Source organism: Parambassis ranga, chromosome 4, assembly GCF_900634625.1.
Source record: "Parambassis ranga chromosome 4, fParRan2.1, whole genome shotgun sequence".
Classification (NCBI taxonomy): domain Eukaryota; kingdom Metazoa; phylum Chordata; class Actinopteri; family Ambassidae; genus Parambassis; species Parambassis ranga.
Window position 1 is genome coordinate 2,990,083 of NC_041025.1, and position 24,875 is coordinate 3,014,957.

Here is a 24,875-nt window from a genome sequence, read left to right on the forward strand (position 1 = left end):
GCTGTCAGTTTTTACAGTGACACAATACATTTTAAGTCAATTAGATGAAGCATGTCACACTACTGGGCAAAAGTAGGCTAAAAAAATTCATGTAGCCTGTAGGTGGCGCTCTGCCAAAGGCAACTTTCTGTTTTTGGAATGGAACCACTGAAGTTCAGATCAGTTGGATGAAGTATGTTGGATGTCTGAAGTTTTGTAGGAGGGTCAGAAATCGCAAAACAAAATTCAAAATGGCAGACGTACTATTGGATTTGGAGGGTGGATCAAAGAGACGACATGTTTGTGCATCTTGGGGTGACACGTGTGCACCAATTTTCATGACCCGGCCAGAGGCTCTACGCGTTGTGTGGGCACTAAAAAAAAAAAGATAAAGTCGTTTTTTTCCATGTGCGTTTCGAAACTCGTATATGCATAATGCGTACCATATTTAGTGAGTTTTTGAGCATGTTCCGGGCCTCTAAAAAATGCAGTCATTTGGGGGGAAGGAAGAATGATAATCCCAAGGATTCCAAAAGGGCTTCGCTCCAATTCTCGGTGCTCAGGCCCTGATTAGGGCTGAATGAAAAAACTAAAAACAAGACCCACTCGTGGAATTATAGCAACACAATGTCTCATGCAAGACATGTTGCAGTAGGGCCAAACAGATTTAAAAAAAAAAAAATCCTCTAGTGTGTAGCCAGCCCAAGGCTACATTCCTCTGTGTTCCCTGATGTGAGGAGTATCTATGCTCAGCTGAAAGCTACAAACAAACCCTAGCCAGGCAACAATCCTGCAGTTTTCTCCAGGGAAGGATTTGAACCTAATGCCAGCCTATACATCCGAGTTTAGAGTCGGTCACTCTTTTCACCTAAATGAGTCTCAGTAACAGAGTTTTGAATTTCCATTTAGTTTGACTCTATCTCTCTTGTTTCTTGCAGCTCTGTTTTCTTCTTCCACTCTGTAAGTTGAGTTTCCACATTGTGTGACAATACAAAACTCGTAGTTTGATATGCAAAACTGTTCCTTACTCTGCTTTTACACTGATTAAGTTACCCTTTGAGTCATTAAACAGAAACGCATAATCATAGAACAACACATTATGAAAGTAGTTTCCAGTCTATTTAACATAAACAACAGTGACCCCTTCCTAGAAAGGGACGCATAATTACACGTTATACCTTTAAATGTGAGTCTTTTTTGGCTATAAGCCTTCAGAGCAACTTGAGTTTTCTTTTGCATATGTGTGCACTGCTTGCCATATTTTTGCATAACTAGTTAAATACTTCCACAGAAAATAACACTTAAGTGCTCCTTAAAGTTTGTAATAAAATCACTAAAAGGTGTATTCAAAGGCTGAGATGTGGTGAAAGGTCACGGCAAATACATTTCCAAACACTTATTGAGTCCTCATAGAGCAATTGAACATGTCGGGCTTGCACTCACATTTTTGCTATGTTGTGTGTTCAATAAAAGTCATAGCAGAGCAGAGTCGACATAAAATTACACCGACTGCAGAAAAATGCATGCAGCGGCATTGACGTGAGGAAGAATGAAGCCTGAGGATCTCTGGCATGACACATCAGCCCATACTGTGCCAAAACCTCACCACCGATACTCAGTGACCAGAGGTGACCGTAACATAGCTCTCAATTGACTTGCTGAAATTGATAGATTCCCAGCTTAAACTGCAACTACAATTCGTTTATCCAACATAATGGCATAGCATTAATGGAACAATACAACCCAGCAGGATGTCTTTATTTGCAACAGAAGATGGGTCGAGACTCAGAAGAGTTAGAAAAATAAAAATGAGAGGCAGAGTAGATGGAAAAAAAAAAAAAGAAAAATAGACACGAGAAGTGAGAGAAAATGTGTCCCCCTGCAGCACAGCTGGGCTCACTGTCATGTCTGCCTGTCACATGGGATCTGGCTAGAAATCCTACTTCTCTCTGTCTCCTCACAAACAGAAAATAGGCCACATCCTGTTCAGCACAGCCACTGCATGGCACTCTTTCACAGTAGAACATAATACACTATATGGAACATGACGACACAGCTTCAAAGAGAATTGTACAGCTAGTGGAGATGGCAACAGGAAATCACCTGTTACAGTACTGTCATTTAGTCATTTCATATGGATATAATGCACTTTATTTAATTTAAATAATGCACTTTTAATGTTTTGGAGTAGAAGACACCCCAGAAATCCAGGAAATGCACAGATAACAGGACAAAACGTCAAGTGAAAAATGACTATCGTATACGAATTTTTAGCAATTTTATTGTCTCCATGTCATTACTTTCCTGAAATGAGTGCGCCATTAAATTGATACATCCCATGAATTCATTTAACATATGATGCATATCATATGATCATCATTTTCTGATGACAAAGATCATAATTCACGTCCTTGTTCTTGTTCCAAGCATGTGAGTGGCAGCACAGCAGCGCAGCAGCAGCAGCGGCTCTTCCTCTCCTTTCTGCTCTGTCTAAAGTCTCAAACTCACAGCCATTGATCAGCCTCTCTTGTAACCACACATTTCTGATTTGGACTCATTAAAGGGCGGAAGATGTTGAAATAGGAAACGGAAGGCTGATGTAGGGAGCAATTAAGAACAATTCTTAGAAGAACTCAAAGAGAAACAAGTGGGACTAAGTAGGATTAATTGAAACAGACTGAAAAAGAATTTGGTTGAATCATTTGTTTTGTGCTTCGTGAGGTGAGACAGAAGGGTTTGGCTTTTTTAGAAATGAATAAATGAACTGAGCAGGTGCTTTTAGTTATATGCCAAGAAGCTTTTGTTTTCAGAGCCAGAGCATCATGTTTGGTTTGGTCTGAATGTCGATGTGGTGGAATCATAGGAAATGGGTTATTTAAATCAATGTGGTGCTTGTCTAAATAGAGGCATTGGATGTTGGATGCAAAAGGTCTATTTGGAGGGGTCTGTGGGTGTTTTGGCACAGTCAATAGGATGAGGTAGGTACTACAGCCAGGGATAGGAAGACTGACCAAATAAGGAATACATGAATGGATAAAGACACAATACCCCTAGTTCAAAGCAGAATAAGCCTGTGGGCACCGGTTTGGCTATAGACCAGATTTGGTCTTGAGGCCTTGAGTGCTCCAACTCTCTGCATAGCTAAGGGTGGTAGACTTCATGTTTTATTTTGTTTCAACTGCAGTTTAATTCCTACTTAGTAAAGCTTGTTATTTTTGATACAAAATTGACCTCTTTTAATATAGCAAAACATCTATCTGCCAGTTTTCCAACCATTTCCATGGCTATTATCCCAGATACCAGATTTTACATGCATGTCATGACCAAAGGAGGGCCTACATACCGTATTTTCAAGACTATAAGTCACACTTTTTTTCATCCTTTGTCTGGGTATGCGACTTGTACCCAGGTGCGTCTTATCTGTGAAAAAAATATACAGTTAGTTAGCCTTGTGTCCTGATGTCCCATTACAAACATAATGGTAGCTGTTCTGTCCCTCTCCTGACGGTTCTCTTCCACCTCCAGCTTGTCCACACTTTGCATTCCGAGCATAGGTGATGCGCACGTTCATGGAACGTGTGCTTGCAGCTGAGCCGATAGGCCGACAGGTTGCTAATTCTGGACAGCTATAGTGCACAGTAGTCTGCCTTTTACAGAAGCGTGTGTCTCACTCTCAATGCCCTGCAGCCTCACCACTTAAGTTAAAAAGAATTCAAGAGGCAAAGTTACGCTAAAAACGTAGTGATTTACGCTGGCCCGCTGGTGCCATGCATTTTTTGGCTGGTGCGACTTATAGTCTGGAAAATACGGTAATCGTTTGGTTTGTATCTTTAGGATGTTCCTATGACATGGAGAAATTGTTATTGAATTTCGTCTTGTTGAAATGGTGGCTCGTAGTTGAAGTCATTCCAAGGTAGTTCTCTAGATTTGATCACACTTTGTATAAACCTGACAAACATGTACCATGCCACTTTCTTACCAACTGAAGTACATTTCTTACAAATCCTCTGTTACTGACTTTTTTCAAAGCAACAAAAGTTTCAAATTCACTTTTAGAAACATAGTTAAAACAATTTAGAGATGAAATGTCATGCCTCTTAAGAATGGTTCTCATCTGAAAATAACCAGAAACCAAGGATGACAGAGAGAGCGGCACGCTCTGTCCCATGGAGGAAAAGTCAAAGATGTCTTTACCTGATATTCATACAACCTGATATCAGCATATCAAAGCCCATCAACTGGCTGAAGCCTTGTCTGAGCTTTCCAAAGGGGATGTCAAACATGAAAGAGAGTATTTGAAGAGTTAAGGTAGAACTCAGCTGAAATACCGTTTCCTTTTTAAACTGTCAGCATAGACTTCTTCCTTGAGTTGAGAAGCAGCCTTGAAGTGATGAAATTCTTCACTTGGTTGTGCATTCTGACTCACAGACATCTGATGCCTGTACTGCCACTCATTGACCAGAATCATTGTGTATACAGTACGTGTTTGAGTGCGTTATCGAACTGTTGTTCTGTTCAAACAATGGAACAAAGTTTTGACAGTGACAAGGCCCTCTTTACACAACACATCTTCACACTTTTCAGCAGATACCTACCCCAGAAATCAAGGTTGGTTATCCAGTTATTGGATGACTATGTGGCCATAGACTCTCTGCTAAAATGGACATTGTGAAAAAAGATGATTTCATCCATGTGGCTGGGAGAATGCTGTTATCTCTCCAAGTATGTCAAGTTATACCTTCCTATGTGCATATTGTAATATCTAATTATATGGTAGGTGTATAACTGGGTCATGCTAACAATCTGCCTTGACCGCTGTGGGTACTAACAGTAGTCACATTCGTTTTTAATCAATCCTTATGACAGGATGAGGTGTTTTATTACTACACAATGGGACATCAGGATCAGAATCAGAAACACTGTATTAATCCCAGGGGGAAATTGCTTGATATGAGCTATTGTTGAATATTATGTTGATGAGGCTGTGCTCGTGCACGTCTGGGGGGGGCATAGCTTTGAGTTTCCCTAAGGTGCGGGGTTGGGTTTGGACTGAGCCATGAGGAGATGCCACTTTTAAACCTTCTTAACTTTCCAGAATTACCAACCCTGGGAAGAATGTTCATCAGGTCTATTGTGCAGTACAGAGCACAGTGCAGCACAATCTTAGCAACACAATTCAATGCAATCAAGTGTTAGTGGCACATTAGCCACAATTGGGCCCAAAGCCTTGTCTGGATATACAAACATGATTATGTAACAAATAACATACTCAAGTAGTGTTTTTCTAAAATGTAGAAAAGGCATATTTAATACCCATTTGTTTTTTTGTTTTGTTTTTTGATGTTATAGATCAAACTATTCTGTCTCTCACTTCTTTTGTGCAAGTCAGTGCATTAAATGTTCCTTTATGATTCTCTCTCTCTCTCTCTCTCGCTTCAATCCATAAGACGTAATGATGGACAACGCCTGGGCTTTTAGTGATTTTAGAGACAATCTGCTCCAAACACAACAAGAGCAATGATAAAAGATCAGACAGCTTTGAATAATTATAGTCAGGGCACTGTGTTAGGAGTGAGTGATTAACACAGTGTGTGTTTGTGTGTGTGCTCCTGTGAGAACGAACTTGAGAGGGGAAATGATGATTAACGACGGAGCGGACCTTGAGAAGGACAGGCTGCCGGTGGGACAGATGACGGAAGATGGAGGGATTTGAGGAGGGACAGGGTGGAGAGGTGGACAGAGGGGCCACAGAACCTCTCATTTTGCCGAATGACTGTTTGAACGCTGACACTCACAATAGCAGTCATTTCTGTATGGTGTTATTTTGCTTCAGTGCGCTGATTGATGATGCATCATGTTTTAATGTCAGACACTGATTGTTGTGTCTTCCACCTTGGCCTTTCTGTGTTGGTATCGTACTCTAATTAACATAATGCACAATAATTGTACTTATTTTAAAATATCATGGTGTGTGATGCATGTGTATTGTGACATCCTGAGTGGACAACATACTTTCAACAGTCTTTGAAAAACATGCCTTTGTGCCGATGTATGCCTGATAAACACAGGCCTGACTTTGCACTCATACTTTAGGTGGAGGAAGAGTGCTTAGAATAAAATAGGGCAACAGTGGAAAATATGGCATCAATAACTGAATATGAATATGCTGTTTAAATGGCACAGTAGATTTCCTTTTCTAAATCTCTCTGACATACATGGATGTCCTGTTTTGTGTATTGAGACCTGGCCATGTTTTGATCAAGATAAAGCAGTGAAATATACATCTTCCATGGGTAATAATGTAAACCTACTAATATTGTTCGTACTGTTTAATGTGGATGATATTTGAGATACAAACATTTACCTTTTTACATAGGAATTTGATCAATAGAAATGTTGTTGTTGTTTATTAACCCCTACAACTTCTTTGCTCCCGTCTCATTTATCAGTTTGTGTTTCTTCAAACCATAAACTGGAAATCATACCTACAAGCACAGAGAAATGAAACCTGTCTTTGTACACTATAATAGTTAGAAAGCCACATGTTTGCTTAAAAAAATTATAATGAATTAAGATTAATTTACAAAATCAGAAAAATTGGATTTCTGGCTGCTGTAGATTGTTAACTTTGCATTGCATTAACTAATTTATAATTTATAATTTTGCTTGTTAAGCCTGCATATCAGGCAGAAACGTTGAATTTTTGCCATGTGGCACACAAAGTGTATCCATCTTTGTTTCTTAGTTGCACAAAGGAGTGCAGTTTTTTTGTTGTTGGTGTTGATGATGCAGTCTATATATTTTGTGTGTATTTTTGATTAAGACAGGCAGAATAGAGTGGTTGCGATGAGCTTTTAATCGTTTGATTATGTTTGCCAGCTTGTGATTAAAGGGGTTCACATATATATCTTAAATTATGCAGATGTACTTTAACATTGTACATATATACGCTAATGCATATTTATAACTAAAAAAATGTCCATAATATTCTGAGCTAATAAACCTTCTTTTCTATTCCTGCCAATATAGCTACCAAGAACATCCATATGTGGAGGCAGGCTTCTTGTTCAGTAAAGACCTAATATAGCCATAGTGAGCTGTTGCTTTCTCACAGCTCTGATTCCTTTGAATTACCGTGAGATGAGTCCAGTGTGGCACAGCAGTGAGGTGCCATGCTACTGCCTCAGATGGTACTATTCTCTAATCCATTTGTTCCAGGCACTCATATGAAGACTCTAGTCAGAGGCAGCAAAGAAAAGACTCCTCTTCACTCTCATCCACAGGGATAACAGCATGGCTAAAGCACAGGCACCCTGAGAGGCTGTCGCCATCTGCTACACACACACACACACACACACACACACACACACACTTATATATACACACAGACTTGTGTAGCCCCCCCCTGTCATGCATGCTCTCACGGGGGCCAGACTAGGGAAACCACCCTTGTGTGAAGGCTCTTGGTCGGGGGCAGCGTAGCCTCGGGGAGTCTGGTTATAAACGGATGCATGCATGTCTCCAGGCAGAGTACATATACACAAATGCGTTTGCATTGGTCTGGGTTTTGTGTTAGCTGACTTGCCTGTGTGACTAAGTAGGAAGTGAGCTGAGACGTTGTTACCATATTTGGTCTGACACAGTAAAGGATAGATGTGTTGAGGCGAAGATGGTTGACTCCTGCCCCCTTTGTCTTTTGCTCCTTCACACATTGTCAGAAACATGTCATCATTTTAGAGATGGCTATGCTTCCTGTTTAACAAAGACATTTAGTCCACAGTTTTAACATGAAGTGTTAAGCAAAAATAAAAATGTGTTACTGGTATTCCTACTGTCAGGGCTCCTGCAGCCTAAAAGCCCTGACAGTAGCTGTTAATTCAGATGCTGTAATCACAGTGTCTCCCCTACCATTATATTGGATAGACTGAACTCCATTAGCTAAGCTAAGCTAACAGTAGCAGTAGTAGTGCAGGTGGGTATTGTAGGCTTCTCTGAACGGTTGGTAAATGAAAATGTCTGCTTTTATCATGCCATTAAATGTAGGGAAATAAAAGGATAACAAAACTTGTGATGAAACTCTTAGCTGTGAATACACAGCTAAGATGGCAATTATTTTTCAGTCAGGTCACACACACCTGGTTGCTTCTCTTTAGGGCCTGTCTCTCTGTCAGCAATGCGTACCAGTACTGTGATGGTTAATTAAGAAGTTGTGGAATGTCAGACAGCCTCGCTCCGTCGCTACACCCAACCTCTCCAGCTTCTCATGACTCTGAATACAAATATCAGTGGAACCTCTGTGTGTGTGCGTTCTAGTTGTCTTTAATATCACTGCACACTCAGGTAATTAGTTAGATCTCATTCTGTGATTTTTCAGTCAAGAGTCAATTAGCCCAGTGGTTTGCGGATGTGGCAACGTCACTCCTGTGGTACAGGGAAATATCTGTTAATGTGTGTAGGCGGTGTGGGTAAGGTGTTTGACAATTGTTAATGACCTCAGGTCTAGTCAGAAATTTAGGGCAGAAATGAAAGAAGAAGACAATATGAGATAAACAAGTTAAGATATAGATCTAAACAGCTGATCAGTTTTTCATTTTTTTTATTTTGCAAGATTCAATACGTAAAGGTTTGAACGGTCACTGGAACTTGTCCAGTGTAGGCAGTAGCAGTATTTGGTTAAAAATAGAGCAACGTTTGGTGACATACAATCAGTACATAGAGTAGACAGATGACATGCAAACAGAGCCAGACCAGTGCCAGACCAGAGCCAGACCAGAACCAGCCAGGTATCACCAAAAACTTAGAACACTAAAAATCAGTAGTCCGAGAGTTCTAACAACAGACTGAATGCAAGAAAGTTGGTACATATACAAACATATACAAACAACAACAACATAGCACAGTTGTCAGTAGTTCAGACTGCAGTGGAAGGGGTTTAGCAGCAGGTATTATGTGTTTTTCAGCCTGGAGCAAAGATGGGAGTCTCCAGCTGTCCCTGTAGTTTCATAGGTGTTTGTAGACTTTGTAGACTCTTCCTACAGGAGCAGTACACAAAAAGTTGTTGCCTGGATGTTAGCATTTTTTACTGTCTCACATGGCTCTCTTTAACAAAGTGATCTATTTTAGAATGTGAAGAGGTGAAATATGTTTTTGTTTTGTCTCATTAATAATTGGTTCCTTTTTTAAAACGTCTGACAAGCTGCACCTCTCTGTCGCTATCTTTAGTATTGTTCGAAAAACAAGTTGGCGAGGAAAGTTGGGGCTGTTGTGTTTTAGGGTGCAAGGCTTGATGTAATATCACCCGTGAAGATAACAGTAAAAACTAAAAATATATGGGTAGATAGAGCTATACAGTAAGTCTAATGAACTCAATAAAACCATGATGTGAGACCTTGGCACCATCAAAACGGTTTGTAAAACTCGTAATTAAATCCTGTGTTGTTTTATACATCCAGTCAGTTGTCCAGTAATATTTTGCTAAATTAATTTTCTGCGGTAGAAGTCCTCCCTCACGTTAAATATACTGTGCAGGTCACTGTTAACCTTGCAGAGTTTCATTAGTCTGAGTTTAAAAGTAGTTTGTGATGTTCCACAAGTTTTAGTTTTAGGGCTTCCCGCCTCGAAAATCTGCTCAAGCTGCGGGGGGGCTCACCATCCTTTCAGCGTTCGCACTCAATAAAGTGCCACATTTAAACATATAGTGACAGCAAAGGCTTTAAGAATCTCATTATGGCCTAATTATTTTTAAGAGCATTTCATTAGTGGTCTAAACGCTGCTTCTCTGTTTTTTTTCTTTTTCATTTCAACCAACCATTAGCTTCAGGCCAAAAAAAAAAAAAATACAGGAACTGATGTTGAAGAAAAGCTACTGTCAGTTAAAAGCCTGGAGGTGATATCTATTCCTGGCCTCCATTTGTTCTTTCCAGTGTTTCTACCACCTGTGGTGGTCTTCCCAGGGACCCTCCCTGCCTTGGCGGCTGTCAGGCTGGCTTCCATGCAGCTCTAAGGTATTGGTAATGAGCAGCTTCAAACCTCATTGCCCCCTCATTACAGCCAGGGCCTGCTGGAATTGCTGCTTCTTTCCGTCTCTCCAGGATGTCACTATCAAAGAATCTGCTTGCTCACTGCTGGACACGGGTATACTTTCAGAGGGCTTCTATATACCTCTATAAACCAATCACAGTGGGTCAGGTGTTCAGACAACCACATACAGGTACGAAGTCACCCATGCTGCTATGGCGAGTCCAGAGCATCCAAAGGTAGTTTCTTTTTTATAAACTGAAGGTACAACAAATATACTTTTCCCTAATTAAGATAAAAAGTTTGTCCAGAAACAGCATGTGTTTCCACGTCAGTTCCAAGCAATTCAAATCTCATGAAGACCTCTCATCATCACAGCTTCAACAAATTAGACACTGTTGATAGCAGCCCAAACCCAGGTGATAACTCTGCTAACAAAGGTGAAGAAGGCAACACATCCAAGCAGATCCAGCTGATTTTTCTGCTCCTCAAAGTCCTGTGACAGACAGAACTAAACAGAGACTGTATGTTTATGTAGGTATGTTGAGGACAACACACTGTTGTTATCTAAAGTTCTAAAACATCCATTGTTTTATTGTTCCTGTAATGATCATATAATGCACCGAATCTGATAGCAGCCTTGTCTCACTTCATCTCATAGCAACATGTAAACAGTGTAGATTAGTGTACAGTGATTTATTTTTAACACATTTGAACATTTGTTAAGAGTAACGCAATAGTTTCCTACTTTCCCTGATTGGTACTTTAAGAATTATGTAATTCAGTTGCTTTTTGGAAGACATAACTATAACTTGTTGCTTTATTAAAGTAACATGTCTAACACTGGGTAAGGTGATAAATGGGTTTGTGTTCCAAAGTTATGCTTAGCTGAGGAAAAGAATGACAGAAAAATCGAATTGGTGCTACAGGACCAGAGAAGGCTGTGTTCTTCATGTGTACCCGCTGAACACTGCTGCTTCACTCAATGACACTAAATATGTAATTGTGGATTAGTCCAAGTGGGATCTCTATAAATATGCTCTTTGGTTTAGCTTGGAAAATCAGACGCTGTCGGCTCCAATCAGCAGTACTTCAAAACAGAAAACAGTTTCAGTGCTTGGCTCTTTCTAAGCAGGTTGCACCTAGCTGTCTTGTTGCTTGGAATTATTTGAAGGCCAATGAAAACAGGGCCTGTATTTTACGCTATGGTACAGCAGGGTATCTGCAGGGTGCTGCTATATGTAACTGATCCGCTAGGCATTTGTTTTGCCTATTTAACCACATTCCTGCCTGCCTCCCTGGGGACCCCCCTTCAACCCTGCAGCAGGTAGCTCATTCCGGAGCCACCGGCCACCGAGGCTTAAGACTTTATTACCCACACAGGAGAGGTATCCGTGCCCCCGCCTTTCCCTCTCTAGCTTACCTTTGAAGCTGGGAGGACTCAGTGCATTGAACCCTGGAGAGGCGCTATGGAACCCCTTACGTTTAAATTTAGCCCCACGTTTTATCTCAGCTTTCTCATTAGCGGCACTGGAGACTAATTGTTACTGGTTAAGTCTTTATTGCTGGAGGTCCTTTCACTTATTCGTCTCTGCCTCTCTCACTCCGTGTTTTTCTCTCTGCTCCTTTCGGATTGGCACAATGGTAGGGGCGTCTCTTTGTATGACGGTAATTAGCTTTTATGATGTTGCTATGAGCAGGGTCTTTTCACTGCCGTGGCCGCCACTCTGTTCGGGCCTGTCGCTTTATCACCCTGCCATGCTCTAGGCAATTAGTCTGCAGGGACACCTCCCATGCCACCCTGCTGCTGCCGCCACCACCACCGTCGTCCAGCCATATCCTCAGCAGAGGGAGACTTTCAGAGCAGCCGGTTTTACAGAGATTTCATTCTTTTTTTTTTTTCGTTTAAGTCGGGCACAGAGTCTGACCTGCCCTATATAGACTGGAAATGTAGCTTTCCAGATGGCACGTTATATTGCTGAGCACCAGCCTCTGACAAGAATAATTGTCAATACACAAAAACGGAAATAATGATGCTCGCTGTATGTTGCGGTTGACAATTGCTATCTGATTTCTTTGTGAGGAGTCCACACTGCTCGAAATCATAACTGCACAGTACAAAAACTGCTCCATGCTATGCTTGCTTTGGAGTATAATTTGTGCATTTCTGAGGACGGATCAGCCCACACACACCACATGTTACTCCTCATTTAGATTGCACAATGGAGGGACACTGTAAAAGAACTGGAGATAAGCATTTTTAGTATTTTCCTGACTCTGAAAGTAGGCTGTGTAAATTGCTGTAAAAATTATACACATACAGTCAGTTGTGACTTTAATTGTCATGGTCAATGGGGATTGCACAAAGAGCCCTCTGTTATGATAATGATGTGCATCTGTAAATTTCTAATTAACTGTTTGTATGAACACCTAGGTGTTGCTTTGAAGTGAATGCCTTTTAAATCAAACCAGAGAAATGCAAAAGCGAGGCCGCATGCATGCACTATTTCACTTAACGGCACTTTGATATCTGTCCCACACACACACACACACTTTGTCCCATGAGAATTGCAATGTGTAGTTTTACTGCACTCTGCTATTCAATAAACAAAAGTGTGGCAGGTGTAAAATGTGCACACTTAATGTGTGTGAGCAGGTAAAGGAGGGCTGAAACAGCAGAGTCAGGGAGATAGTACTTTGTGTGTAAATCAGTCAGGCAGTTACTGGCAGGAGGAAGAAGGATGTTAAACCAAGATCATTTTTATTAACCTAAACCTAAAAGTAGAACCTGTGCGGTGTCGGATCAGAACATAGTTTGTAATCTTTACTTACTTTCACGTCATTATTTCCAGTCTGAGATGTTTGATTGCATTTATCGACAACACCTGATCATGGATATCTACCACATTTCCTCTTCATTCATTGCTTCAGTAAGAATGACAAACCTGAACCCAGGGCAACATTTGAACTCCAGGGACCTATTGGCTGTCTCGTCACTGAGCTGCAGGTCTTTCCTTCTTAGCTCAGATATTGATCTACCGCTTAGGCAATTAGTCTGAGCCTACACCCTTTACCTTCTTTATCCGTTCTCCTCCCTGCTTCGGTCTAATGCTCTTAGAAAATACCAAAGGATTGCCTGCAGTCAAAAGAAGCCAAATTACCTGCTACTTTTTTTCCTTTCTTTATTGTAATCACCTCCCATCTGCAGGGGATAGAAAAGGTTTCTACTGTCCTCCCTAAAACGCTACTTCACCCACCATCCACCATTGACTATTTTTTCACCTTACTTTGAATTTCAGTCACTGCGTGAGAAGATTTAGGAAACAAAAGCGTTTGGCTGCATTTAAAAAGGTTAAGGGAATAAATGTTAGTAACCCCGTGATAGAAAGGCAACCTGGCAAGGGGTTAACCCCACCCTTTGCCAGCTGACAATTGGGATAGGGTTATTGTTTTTTGTTTTTGTTTTTTCTATTTTTTTGTAGTTTCTCCTTTTCCCATGTGTGCAAACACACCATCTGTTGCTGTGCAAAGGCATTCGCCATCCGTCAGGAGCAACTTGTGGGTCTTCGTGTGGTGACAAGTAGCTGGTTGTTAAACTGTCACCCTGCAATTAGAGGACAACCCACTCCTCCACCTGAGCCACAGCAGCCCCACTCGTTAGCATGGACAGTTAATGAGAGCAGTAGTCACATTCCTGCTATCACTTTCTGCGAATGCAACCAACTGTCCAAAGGGTCTTTGTATATATCCATGTTTTTCCTTTACTTCAACTAAGGTTTAAATCTACCACAGCAGCCTTTCTTCCTGTTTTGGAGAGAAAAAAAAAAAAAAAAAAAACAGAGGTGTGGAGTGGACTCAGTCACATGACTCGACATGTACTTGAATGCCAGTGACTTATAACTTCACTTAGACTTGGGCCTTATGACTTAAAAAGACTTGATATTTTACTCAAAACCTGAATGTGAAAAAGTGAACAAAGTTTGTTTCCCAGCCTGCCACTGCAGCGCACACACTGGAACATGTTTCTTTGTTCTCGTGGAGTAACCGCCTTCATTCAGCGCAGTGCTTTGCTGCTCTCTCACACGCGTCTATATAGGTCTACCTGTGTGTGTGTGTGAGCTGTCAGCACAGCAGTCAGTCAAATGAATCCAGGAGCTATGGATCCTCAAACAACAATGTGCTTTTTTTGCAAAAATGATTGTAAAATGTTGGTTGAAGATTACACACCGAGACGGATTTGACTTTTCAAAGAACGGTAATTAGAGCTGGCAAGCTAATGCTCAGCTAACTTTAGCTTATCGCTACAGCTTATATTCACAATGCGTCAAGGATGTGCTGTGTGTGCCATCCAATTAACATGTTACTGCCAGATGGAAACAAGGTACATCTTGCTGCGTGTAGACACACAGACAGATGCATGCAGAGGATACAGACTACTGTCTGTACAGTCTCTAGCCAAAGCATCCATGCATTCAGTCTAAATTTATGAGCAGTATACAATAAAATTAACTCACTGTTATAATAATAATTTTTACTCATTCATTTTATGCATGATTGTAAGTGATTTACTGACTGTTTTCTATCTTAGATCTTGTACAGATGTCACAGTGAGTTTTCATATTACAGCCTTATCATGTACAAATGACTGACAAACCTTTGCTCTGTTACAAATGCATTGTAGAACAGGGCCCTGAAATAACAGACTAAACTTGATATTGTGGTACTCATTATTGTGCTATAGAAATTAAATGTCAGCACACCTTTGCGTTTTACACAGTGTTTCTCATTTTGTGACTTCATTCGTCCTTGTTTTATCAAATTTGTGACAAATTCAAAAAGTATACACGATTATTTAAATTCAGTATATCATTACTCTGTTGTTAAAAGGACTTGAAATGACTCAAAGTTAAGACTTTGGTCTTTGGTCTTGAATAAACAACTTTAGGGTTTAATACAGAAAGAAGTAAAATGTCAACAACTAAAGTGTACAGCCATGGGAAAGAATCAGTGGGAAATATGATATAAAACACAAGAAAGTACAGGAGGACTGATGGGATTAGAGAAGGTTGGTTGTTTTTTTTTCATTCCAAGTTGTGTTATACATCTGCCTGTTGTTGGCTGATTAGGCCTCTGCAGCCATCTAGGGAAAAGGAATGTCTGTCTTTGTCATCATTTTTCACCTCGCCTCATCAAATCGACATAATTAATGTAGCAATTGACAGGGTCTTCATGCATTAGACTCATCATTTTTAACTTAAACAGTGTCTTAGAAAAGTAGTTAGCTAATGAAGCCTTAACAGCGATGATTGTTTTCCTTCTTAGAGGAGTGTTTGTGTAAAATTAATGACTACTAAGTGATAATTAATTGATTCTTGGCCACCTGAATAAGCAGAGTTTTAATAAGTAGTGACAACAAGGACAAGTCCCAATATAACCATCTCTTCACCGTGTGTGGGCATCCTTGCACTGCTGTGTTTAACAATATAGGAGTCTAATCTTTATAATCTACAAGAAATGTCAACAGCATTTATTCTAGAGCAGAGCATTGGGACAGAAATGGTGACGCACTGCTGGAAAAAAACAAGTAGCATACATACGTTATTTGAATTAAGATCTGTTAGACCTTTAAAAAAAGTGTCTGCTTAAAACAAATGTGGCTCTTTACTGTGTAGTTTGTGGAAATTGTGTGCTGTTTGGTTGCGTGAGCACATGTTTAGAGTAGTGAGGCTTCAGCACGGTTGTGTGTAAATCTCTGTATTGCCATCCGCAAGCATGATGGAGTAATATCTTTCACTCTAATACATTTTTTTCCACATGCTTGAGGTGCAATTGATTGCTGCTTGGTTCTGCTCTGAGGTTTTTACTTTGTGATCTATTACATCTATACTGTTGGACCTGAAAAGGAGGTTTACAAACACATTACAAACACATACCATGCACTCACTGACAGAAACCCTTCCATGGGCATTGTGTTAGACTGTGACTGACTGCATATATTGGGAATTTGTGATTAAAAATCTATGCTATGCTTATTGTAAAAGGTAGCATTTCTTTTAGGCAACTGTGCAGTTCTAAAGACATCTCTGCACCTCTTTTGTCATCAACGCAGGCTCTGATATACTGTTTATGAGTCAAGGCAAATCCCTCAAGGCCCACAGTTCTCTTATCTGCATTCGCTTTGAAAGTCTTTTTTGTTTGTTTCTCAAGGAACATGTGGTATTGCTCCACACCGCGCTGTATTGCTTTTCACTTTAACATCTCTGTAGTTTGCTTCTGAAGATTCGCTTTGACCAAAGTTTGAGCTTGTTGAAATGTAGCATCACCTTTATACTTATACAAAGTGCGAGAACATGCGTGAAGTACCTTGACCTCAACAATAGCAGTCACTCGACAAGAGCTGTTACTTCAGACAATAAGTGTTTATAAATGCTGGAGATCGTCATAGTTATGGAATGCAGTTCATAATATATTCAAATATTATATATAATCAACATTTTCTCCACTTCTGTCCTGTGGATCAACCAAAAATAAAAAAATAAAATACTCGCTGAACTTTAATCACCTGATTTCAGATTGAAAGTAGAACTTTCATGGCTTTCTAGTTGCAGTAAGGAGTAAGGAGATGAAGTGGGGTGAGGGGATGGGTGGTGTGTTGTCCTTTTAAACCTGCTGTCACTTTTGTGCTGCAGGGAGTGAAGGTGTGAGACCCTTCACATGAATCCATCACCCAAGCCTACGCATCACATTTTGCACTGTAATGGAACTAAATGTTCAAAACATGAGTCATACTAGGACATCACCTGCCCGTCCTCACAAGTAGAAATGTATTATGAGGTCGATATTTAGGATTAAGATTAGAAAAACCTTTTTTTGTCCCACTATGAGGAAATTGCACTGTTGCAACAGCAGAGGTAAGATACAGTATAAAATACTAATATAAGAGCTAATATAAAATTATACAATACTATACAATAGACTGTACAGAGTTTCAGTCAAAAACACAAAGTCTTTCTGTTCTTCTCTGGCAGCTTCTCTTGCTGTTTACAGGGGCAACTCGTCACCATGGTAACCAATAATGGTGATATTAGAAGGGAATGGTTTTCCTTATACAAGGGGTTTAATACTATGAATTTGTGTGTTAATATAAATGCTGAACCACTGAATCTCATTTTTAATGCCCAACCATAACTGCAAGTTATTAAGCTATATTTCTTCATGTTCTTCGGGCCAAGAAGTCAGTGTGATGGCAGACAAAAATGGTGACCACACAGCAGAAATGGTTCTTCTCTGCGTTGCATGTAACCCTCACCATCCCCATGTACTATCAATTAAATATTGTTTTTTAGGACGGGTTCAGTTTTGGCCTTTTACATAACTATGTGTTTTTTATGACGATCTGTTAAATATTACAAAAGGGAAAACGCTCTATGGTGTTGGCTTGTTCTTCTGAAAACACCTTAAATCAATGTGGATCATACCATTTCCACAAACACGTTTCATTTCTAACAGCATGGAAAGAAAACATTTGAAAAACATCTAGCATGTTTTTTCTGACGTTATTGTGCGCCTGATATAAACTAATGAAGTCGGTATTTATCCCACTGACAGGCTTAAGCTTGTATAATTTCTCACTCAGCATCTCCATCCTTTCAACATACAAGGGAAGAAGACATTTAATTTGGCGTCACCCTAAAGGATTTGCGGGTTATAAACTTTTCAAACTTCAAACTGTCCTCCTTCAGTGTGTCAAGCTGTCGGGTCGAGCTTTTAAGACAAATTACTGTTTAAATACAAAATGCTGCTTTCCAGCTAATGGAATCAGTAAATATGGAAAAATGTTATGAAAAAAGACCTCTGAGTGTAGACAGGCTGAGAGTGGCATGAATATTAAGCAAACACCATTAAGTTAAGCCAATGCTATACATGATATCCTCTGAGTTATATATTAAGGTAAAAACAGTGTGCCATGTATGTCAGTGTTGTTTATGACATCGGCAACTGTGGTGTGGTGTGCGCCTTTGGGAGACTCAGGAGAGTTGCTCATGGCCACTCATACTGATGTGTGCATGTGCGTGTGTGTGTGTATGAACCACACTGTGGTGGCAGCAGGGACTCAGCATTCCCATGCACGACACGTCCTAGGGCAATTGCTGCGGCGATTTACCCTCTGCTCTGTTGCCGTGGTGACTGAGTCACTAAGGAGGAGTGTGTGCGTGTGTGTTCGTGTGTGTGGAAAGGATCAGACAAGGGCCCTTGTCACTTAAAGATGATAGCTCGCTCTCCCTCTCTTTCACTTTTTTCTGTCTCATTTTCATCTCCTCTTTACCCACTCACCTTTTGTCTGCATCATTTTCTCATTGCTCCCATCATGCACTACTTCCTTTATCATTTCTCCTTTTTTTTATTACTGTTTCTTCGTCCCTTCCCTTCACATTACTCTGAGTACTGGTTAGTCTGTGTAGCATACGTCTGCTGCCATACACGGAAGTATCTTCTGCTTAAGGTTCGTGCTGACACAGTGTTAAAACCATTGTAGTCATAAAACAATTTTGTATCTTCAACCCCGTACGTTGTCACTCTGCCTTGCCATAGTGAACATTTCTGATAAAAATGAGAAGCTGGATATCACAAGACGCTTAGAGAGAATTCTTAATAGCGCGGATGAAGCATAATACAGTGCTTAGTGCTTTATTAAAGGTTTAGATTAGGAGCTGGAGAAAAGAGAGTTGTGCTATAAATCCGGGCGGCTTGGAAGGCTTAAGGTGTGATGGGAGAGGTATGAGAAGCGTGCAAGTCTGAGATGAGAGTAAGATAAGATGCTAAAAATAGACAGAGAAGAGAGATATGTTTCGAGAGAGAGGGCTACAGTGAAGATTTAGGAATCTGAGGAATCTGATTTAGGAAGTTCAGAGTTTTCTCTTAGTCCTTTCTGTCGCTTCTGTTTAGCTGAACGATCTCTCTGAGCGTGCTCTGATGTATTAGCCTCAATAAGGCCAGCATTAGGCTCTACTTTCAGACAGCTGTGGGCATCGTGGACAGATTTGTTTACTGGTTTAAACCTTACCTCTAAAATATTATCATCAGTGTGTGTACTGTAGTGATATGGTGAATCTTTTAGCATCCTCTTAGCATTGGCGATATACGGGGTCACCGCAGGCAGAGAGCCGGTGCATGTGAGATTTATGTCGGGAACTTGCAAATCCCAAGTTGTGAGTTGTAGATATGTCAAACTGTATTTGCTCATCTTTCAGAAGATTTGCGTTTGATTTTAATTGAAAATGTGATGTACACTCAAAACAGTGTATAACTATAAGTGTGGGAGGAAAAAAAAGATTATTCTTATTTCTCACCTTGTTGGTAGTTTGACTTTATCTCAAGCTCAGGCACACACTCTCACTCAGCCTGCAAGCTTCTCACCTCTCAACGCGCCTCTTGAGCTACTGTACAGCCTGCTTAGAATCAGATAGCTAAAACATCTAGTGGTCCTAATAGTGATGCAATAGTAGGTGCATGTTGGTGTAGCTAGGCAGTCTACACTAAAGTCTTATTTGTAAGCATGTTACTGTTGCATTGTAGGCCTCACAGAGTGAGGCTGTAGGAATACACATTCTACTCTGGACTTACATTAAGGCTGAGAACAGAGATAACACATCTAGCAGTGATCACTATACATATAACACATGAATAAACAGCTTTATAGGCTGTATTCCTCTGAAACTTACAATAAGTGTGCCACCAGACCCAGAGAGTTCATGACTAAATATACACATTACCTGACAATGGATTTGGCACTTGGAGAACATTAGGACACAGTTGAAAGATGAGAGGGCATCCTGCCTATAATTACACTGATAAAATTGTCAGTCTAACAAAGTGAGTGAATAAAGGCAACACTGTTAAAGGTTGACATAATAAGGCTATTACCATCAGCCAATCTGCCGTTTCTGCCTTTGTTCATTTAGCTGATTATTATGCCACTGTAGACAGAATGGAGATGAGATGGGAGAGAGTGCAGACATTCACTAAATTTGACATTGCCCTTCAGTTCCACAGGGAGGAAGCCTTAAATTAGGTTGCCCGAGATCCAGCCTTTCTGTCTGAGGAGAGGTCAAGGAGTGTTAGGCAACACTTATTCACCAGAGCAATCCTCTGTAGGCCTGTTGAGCTAAAAGAGAGACCAAGCTAAACTGTTGCACAGCAGAGAGAGTATAAAGGGATGGACAAGCAGGTTTTACCAATGCAGTGTCTTAAATGTGGGCACCAAAATGGCTGCCAGGCTGAGTTATTGTATAATAATAATAATGTCATTTTAGCTTATTCAATGTCAAACACACTTATATAAAAATGTAAAGTGAAAACAAATGAGTTGTCAGTACAAAATATGGCGTTAGTGTCCTTCTATAGTGTCATCTGTACATTTTTTCTATGCTCCAGAGGTTGCTCCTCTGCTTCTGCGGTGTCACAACTGAAGCTCCCACCACATTTGGTTGATATTTCAACCCCACATATATGACCCATGCTTATGTTTGTGCTAACAAAACATATGATCATATTGCCTGATATCATGATTGAACCAATACAGGCACAAAAGTTCACGTTATGAGGTAGGATAGTGTGGGGATAGGAAGCACAGTACCCCTTCACCCTGAATCCAGCTTTCAAGTCCCCTTGAAAGCTGGACTAAATAACCACTGACTTAGTTGTCTAAATAACCACTGACTTAGTTGTCACTACTTGCTTAAACAATTGAACTGCAGTCTAAATTCGTATTTACAAATTTGCTTTGAAACATGCTATTGTTTTTGTTTGGCACATTGCGAAGCAATTTTCTCATGAGATTAGCTAATGCTACTACTGTCACCTCATTATACCTCCAGCTTAACTCCCTAACATACATGTCCTCTTTAATTTTCCCTTAAGTAGCTTTAAGGCTTTTAAAATAATGTTACTCTCAACAGACTAACAGTCTCGCTTGTGCCAACTCTTCTTTAATTCCATGTGATGATCACACTGAGAGGAAACGAACAAGGATTGTGTACACAAGTGAACTTTGTAGCAGCCTCATAATAGAGTCAGTGTTGTAACTGAGAAATGTGTTTCTAAAAGGAGAGAAACAGAGGCTAGTAATGCTGGTTATCCATACTGTACAGTGTTCATGTAGAGCATATGATCTGGTGATAGCCAGAGCGTGGGCTCAGAGATTGCTTCCATGGCAACAGCAAAATTACCTGTAGGACAGTGTGTGTGTGTGTGTGTGTGTGTTGGAGTGAGAGAGAGAGTAATGAGCTGTTCAGATCTGTCAGGGACCCAGTATGTACACCATCTCAGCAAACACATTCAGAGGTCTCAAATGAAAGCTTCTCCGTTTCTTTCTCTATGGTCACGTTGGTTCTCACACACTGATATGAAAAACCTAATCACCACAGCTGTTGAATAATTAAGAGTATTGTCAAAGTAGATGGCAATACGTTAAACCCACTCACATCCAACCAACAGGGGGAACAAAAAAATGATTAGGCTTCACAATAATAAGGTCATTACAGAAAAGCACAGAGGAATGTTTGACAATAATTACAAGCCTCATTCATTGCTATTGGAACAGGATATTGACACATACTTGACAGACTGAGGTTGTCTGCAAGGGACAACTAAAATATGTTTTTAAAGGTATTATTTTTGCCATCACTCAATACCTAACCTCTTCTAATTAATACAGGCAGGGAGAGATAGTAATACAATAAGTGTTAAATGCAACACATGTCTGGGCCAGGGGTCCCTTAGCAATTAGTTTTTTGGTGACATTTTTTCTTACATTTGCAGTCATAGATTTTTATTAAATGTGTTGATGAGACAGTCACACAGTGTGTTATTTCCTATAAACATCTTCATTCACTTCCTCATGCTCTGAGCCTTTGTACATACCTCAATGTGCTTGTTTGTCAAATGTTGCTTGTGTTTGGAAAGACCTTTTTTTATTTATTTTTGGGGTGGCAGATGCCCAGATGGCAGCACACTATTGGACTGTGTGTAGAAGACTTACAGGTAGAATGAATAATTTGTTCAGTTTGAATGGATACTCACTGCTGGGGTAAATGATTCAGCCTCTTCAAGTAAAATACTGATTAATAATTACATTACAAGAAAACTGCAATATCCGTAGATGGTAAAGATTTTATATGTGGAGGTAACTGGCCTCCCATTTGTTAGCAGCTCAGTGCTGCGTCGCTTTGTTACTGTTGTTTCTTGTGAAGTTGGCGGGCAGACTGTTAAGTAAATGCTCTCAGTTAGCATTGTAGCTAATGAGGTAGTCTTACCGGAGGCTTTGGTTGGCCGAGTTTTGTGTCTCTGTCCTCAAATGAGAACAAGGAAAGACCTGGAACAACAAAAGAGACCGGGTGTGTTTAAGTTACACTTAAAATTTAGTTTAAATTGCACAAAAGTCCCAGTTGTACCACATCACTTCTGGCAGAATGAGTTATTTCCACCGTGTGAATTTGGTCACATGTGCCTTATATACAGAGTAGGGTGTGAAAGCTAAGGACAGTGAAATCCATTAGGCTGGTATCTAGAGTGATGATAGTGCAGTGGTTATGTAGGCTAGAAGCAGGAGGAGCGTTGGAACTGTTAGCATCTGTGGGTGGATGGGGGTTTCGTCTCTGGGCCTTCTGAATCATTCAGAGGTCCCAAAGCTGGACTGAGATTATTTATCATTCCGGGCACAGAACAAAGTGGGATGCAGATGTTTCTACCTGGAACCACTGCAACCGCTGAGACCCGCACCAAAGCTACTGTGCAGGCACATTCATGTGACAGAATGAGATTTAGTTTGTAGACAAATGAGACAATTGTATAGATCAGTTAACCCTATGTGTTGCTTTCAGGCTACTAGTGCAAGCTTGCAGTATTGTACAGTAAACTACATGATGGGAAATTTCCATTGTAAACAACATTTGACAAAAATCCATTTTATTTACTATTATATATATATTTTTAGTTACATTAATGCATTTTAGTTATTTACTGTTAATACATGTTTTGTGTATTCAGCTACTTCTGGTGATCAAGAAGAGTTATCTTATTTTTAATTTGCTTTAATAGCCACTTCACACTGCAGTGAAACTGTCCCTCTTAACAGCGTGTTGAAACCATCAGTCATGTGTATTTCGGCTGTGACAGTTCCTGTGTGTTAAGCAAGGCTCTCGACTCTCGGGGTTGCGATACTCGGCACACAAAGACGCAACAGAGATCAATGGAGTAGAAGAGGCTCGCAGTCCATCTGTAGTGCGGTGCATTCTGCAACGATTTCCTGCTGACGTTTTAATGTATCTATAGGACAGGTCGATGAGCACGCTGGGAAGAATTCTATATTTCTGCCTGATGAACTACTTAATCATCTAAGGGATGGTTGGCTGAGTGAGAAAAATCCATATCCATTTTACCTTTTGTCTTTCATTGGCCACTGCCTCTCAGGTCATCAAAAAAATAGACAGAGGAATGAATGGAGAAAGCGAGGGAGGGAGCACACATGGTGGGTGAGAAAATATATTTCAAACTACAGAAGTGAGGGAGATGAAGAGAAGTAGTTGTTAATCGTGACTGACGAAAAATAAGTCACACAAGGCTGTAACTCAGAACAGATTCACACCTATTTCAGAAGGGAGATTTTCTTGAATATTAATCAATTTTAATTATCAAAGGTTTCTTTTTTGTCATATTCAAATGTCAAATTCATATTCAGGTTAGACAACAGGCACAAAGAACTGCAACAGATGGAATGACACCTACATGAACCTGATCCCAACATGCTCTCAGTCTGGGACAGACTGATCAGACTAAACACACAGAAGAACTGTGGCCATTCCGCCAAAGATGCTCAGACCCACCTATCTGCCTAGTAGTGTGATTTTTTTCTTTTTTGCACTTTTTATAGGAAAACAATTCATCATTCTTCATTGACTTCAAAGCACATGAAGGTGCCTGTCATTTGGATCTGCTAGCATAAAAATGAAAAATGCTGATGTGTGCATTCCCAACAGAATAAAGAACCCTGAAGTAACTCTTTATAAATTGCTGAACCCAGACATTACAGAGACAGGAAGAGCATAAAAACCCCCGATACACTCTATACTACACGTCCAACTAGCGATTTACCACTATTAAGACAAATGTCCAAAATTGAGACTGCCATGTATCTGTAATCAAATGATTTGTTAAACTCACTGCAGGTTGTGTAGAATAATAAAAATCACAGTAGCTCGCTAACACATATGTTGTTTTTAATTTCCATTAGTACTTTAAGTAAAAACACTGCAAGATGCCAATAACTAATCTATTGATGAACTACTAACTACTATCTTGAATTTACTGCAGTGAATTATTAAATTAACACAATAAAAATTACGGTGCCTTCTAGTATGATGATGGCTTTGTTAAGATAAACACTTATTATAAAGGGATGTACCATGGTGGTATTCTACAAAGTGAGATTAGCAGCTCATCACCATTCTTAGCCAATCCAGTGGACCTGGAATAGAAGGTACATGAACTGTACTAGATTCTCTTGGGAGAGATCACGGTGATGCATTTTTGATGATGCACAGCAAAGAAAATGTTATATGAGACCTATTGCACATGTGTAAATACACATTGAAACATGGAATATCATGTTATTAATACAGTCCTTCCAATTGCTTTGTAAAATTGGGGGAAAATACATAGTAAAGATCAGTGACTAAATATTATTGATTATTTTATTATATTGATTATATCCTAATAACCACTCTTCAAATGTAAAGTCATTTTTAATTATATCCGCTTCTTGAGTTTTTGTCACCAGTTTACATTCTTTGCATTTCAGTTCAGTATTGTGTTTCCCAACT

General features: G+C 40.0%; 1 protein-coding gene across 7 annotated transcripts in view; it reads left to right on the forward strand.

Moving 5' to 3' along the window:
* The window catches only part of nlgn1 (neuroligin 1), a 212,082-nt gene that overhangs the window by 16,175 nt on the left and 171,032 nt on the right, over positions 1-24,875 (forward strand). Inside the window, exon 4 of one of the 7 annotated variants that reach the window (XM_028403401.1) lies at positions 23,866-23,885. The exons of 4 other annotated variants lie outside the window; for them this stretch is intronic. In XM_028403401.1, the coding sequence (XP_028259202.1) occupies positions 23,866-23,885 (20 nt within the window). Of the gene's footprint in view, positions 1-12,672; positions 12,689-16,337; positions 16,351-23,865; positions 23,886-24,875 lie in introns of all 7 variants that reach the window. 2 more of the 7 variants (XM_028403400.1, XM_028403399.1) reach the window with 2 other exon arrangements.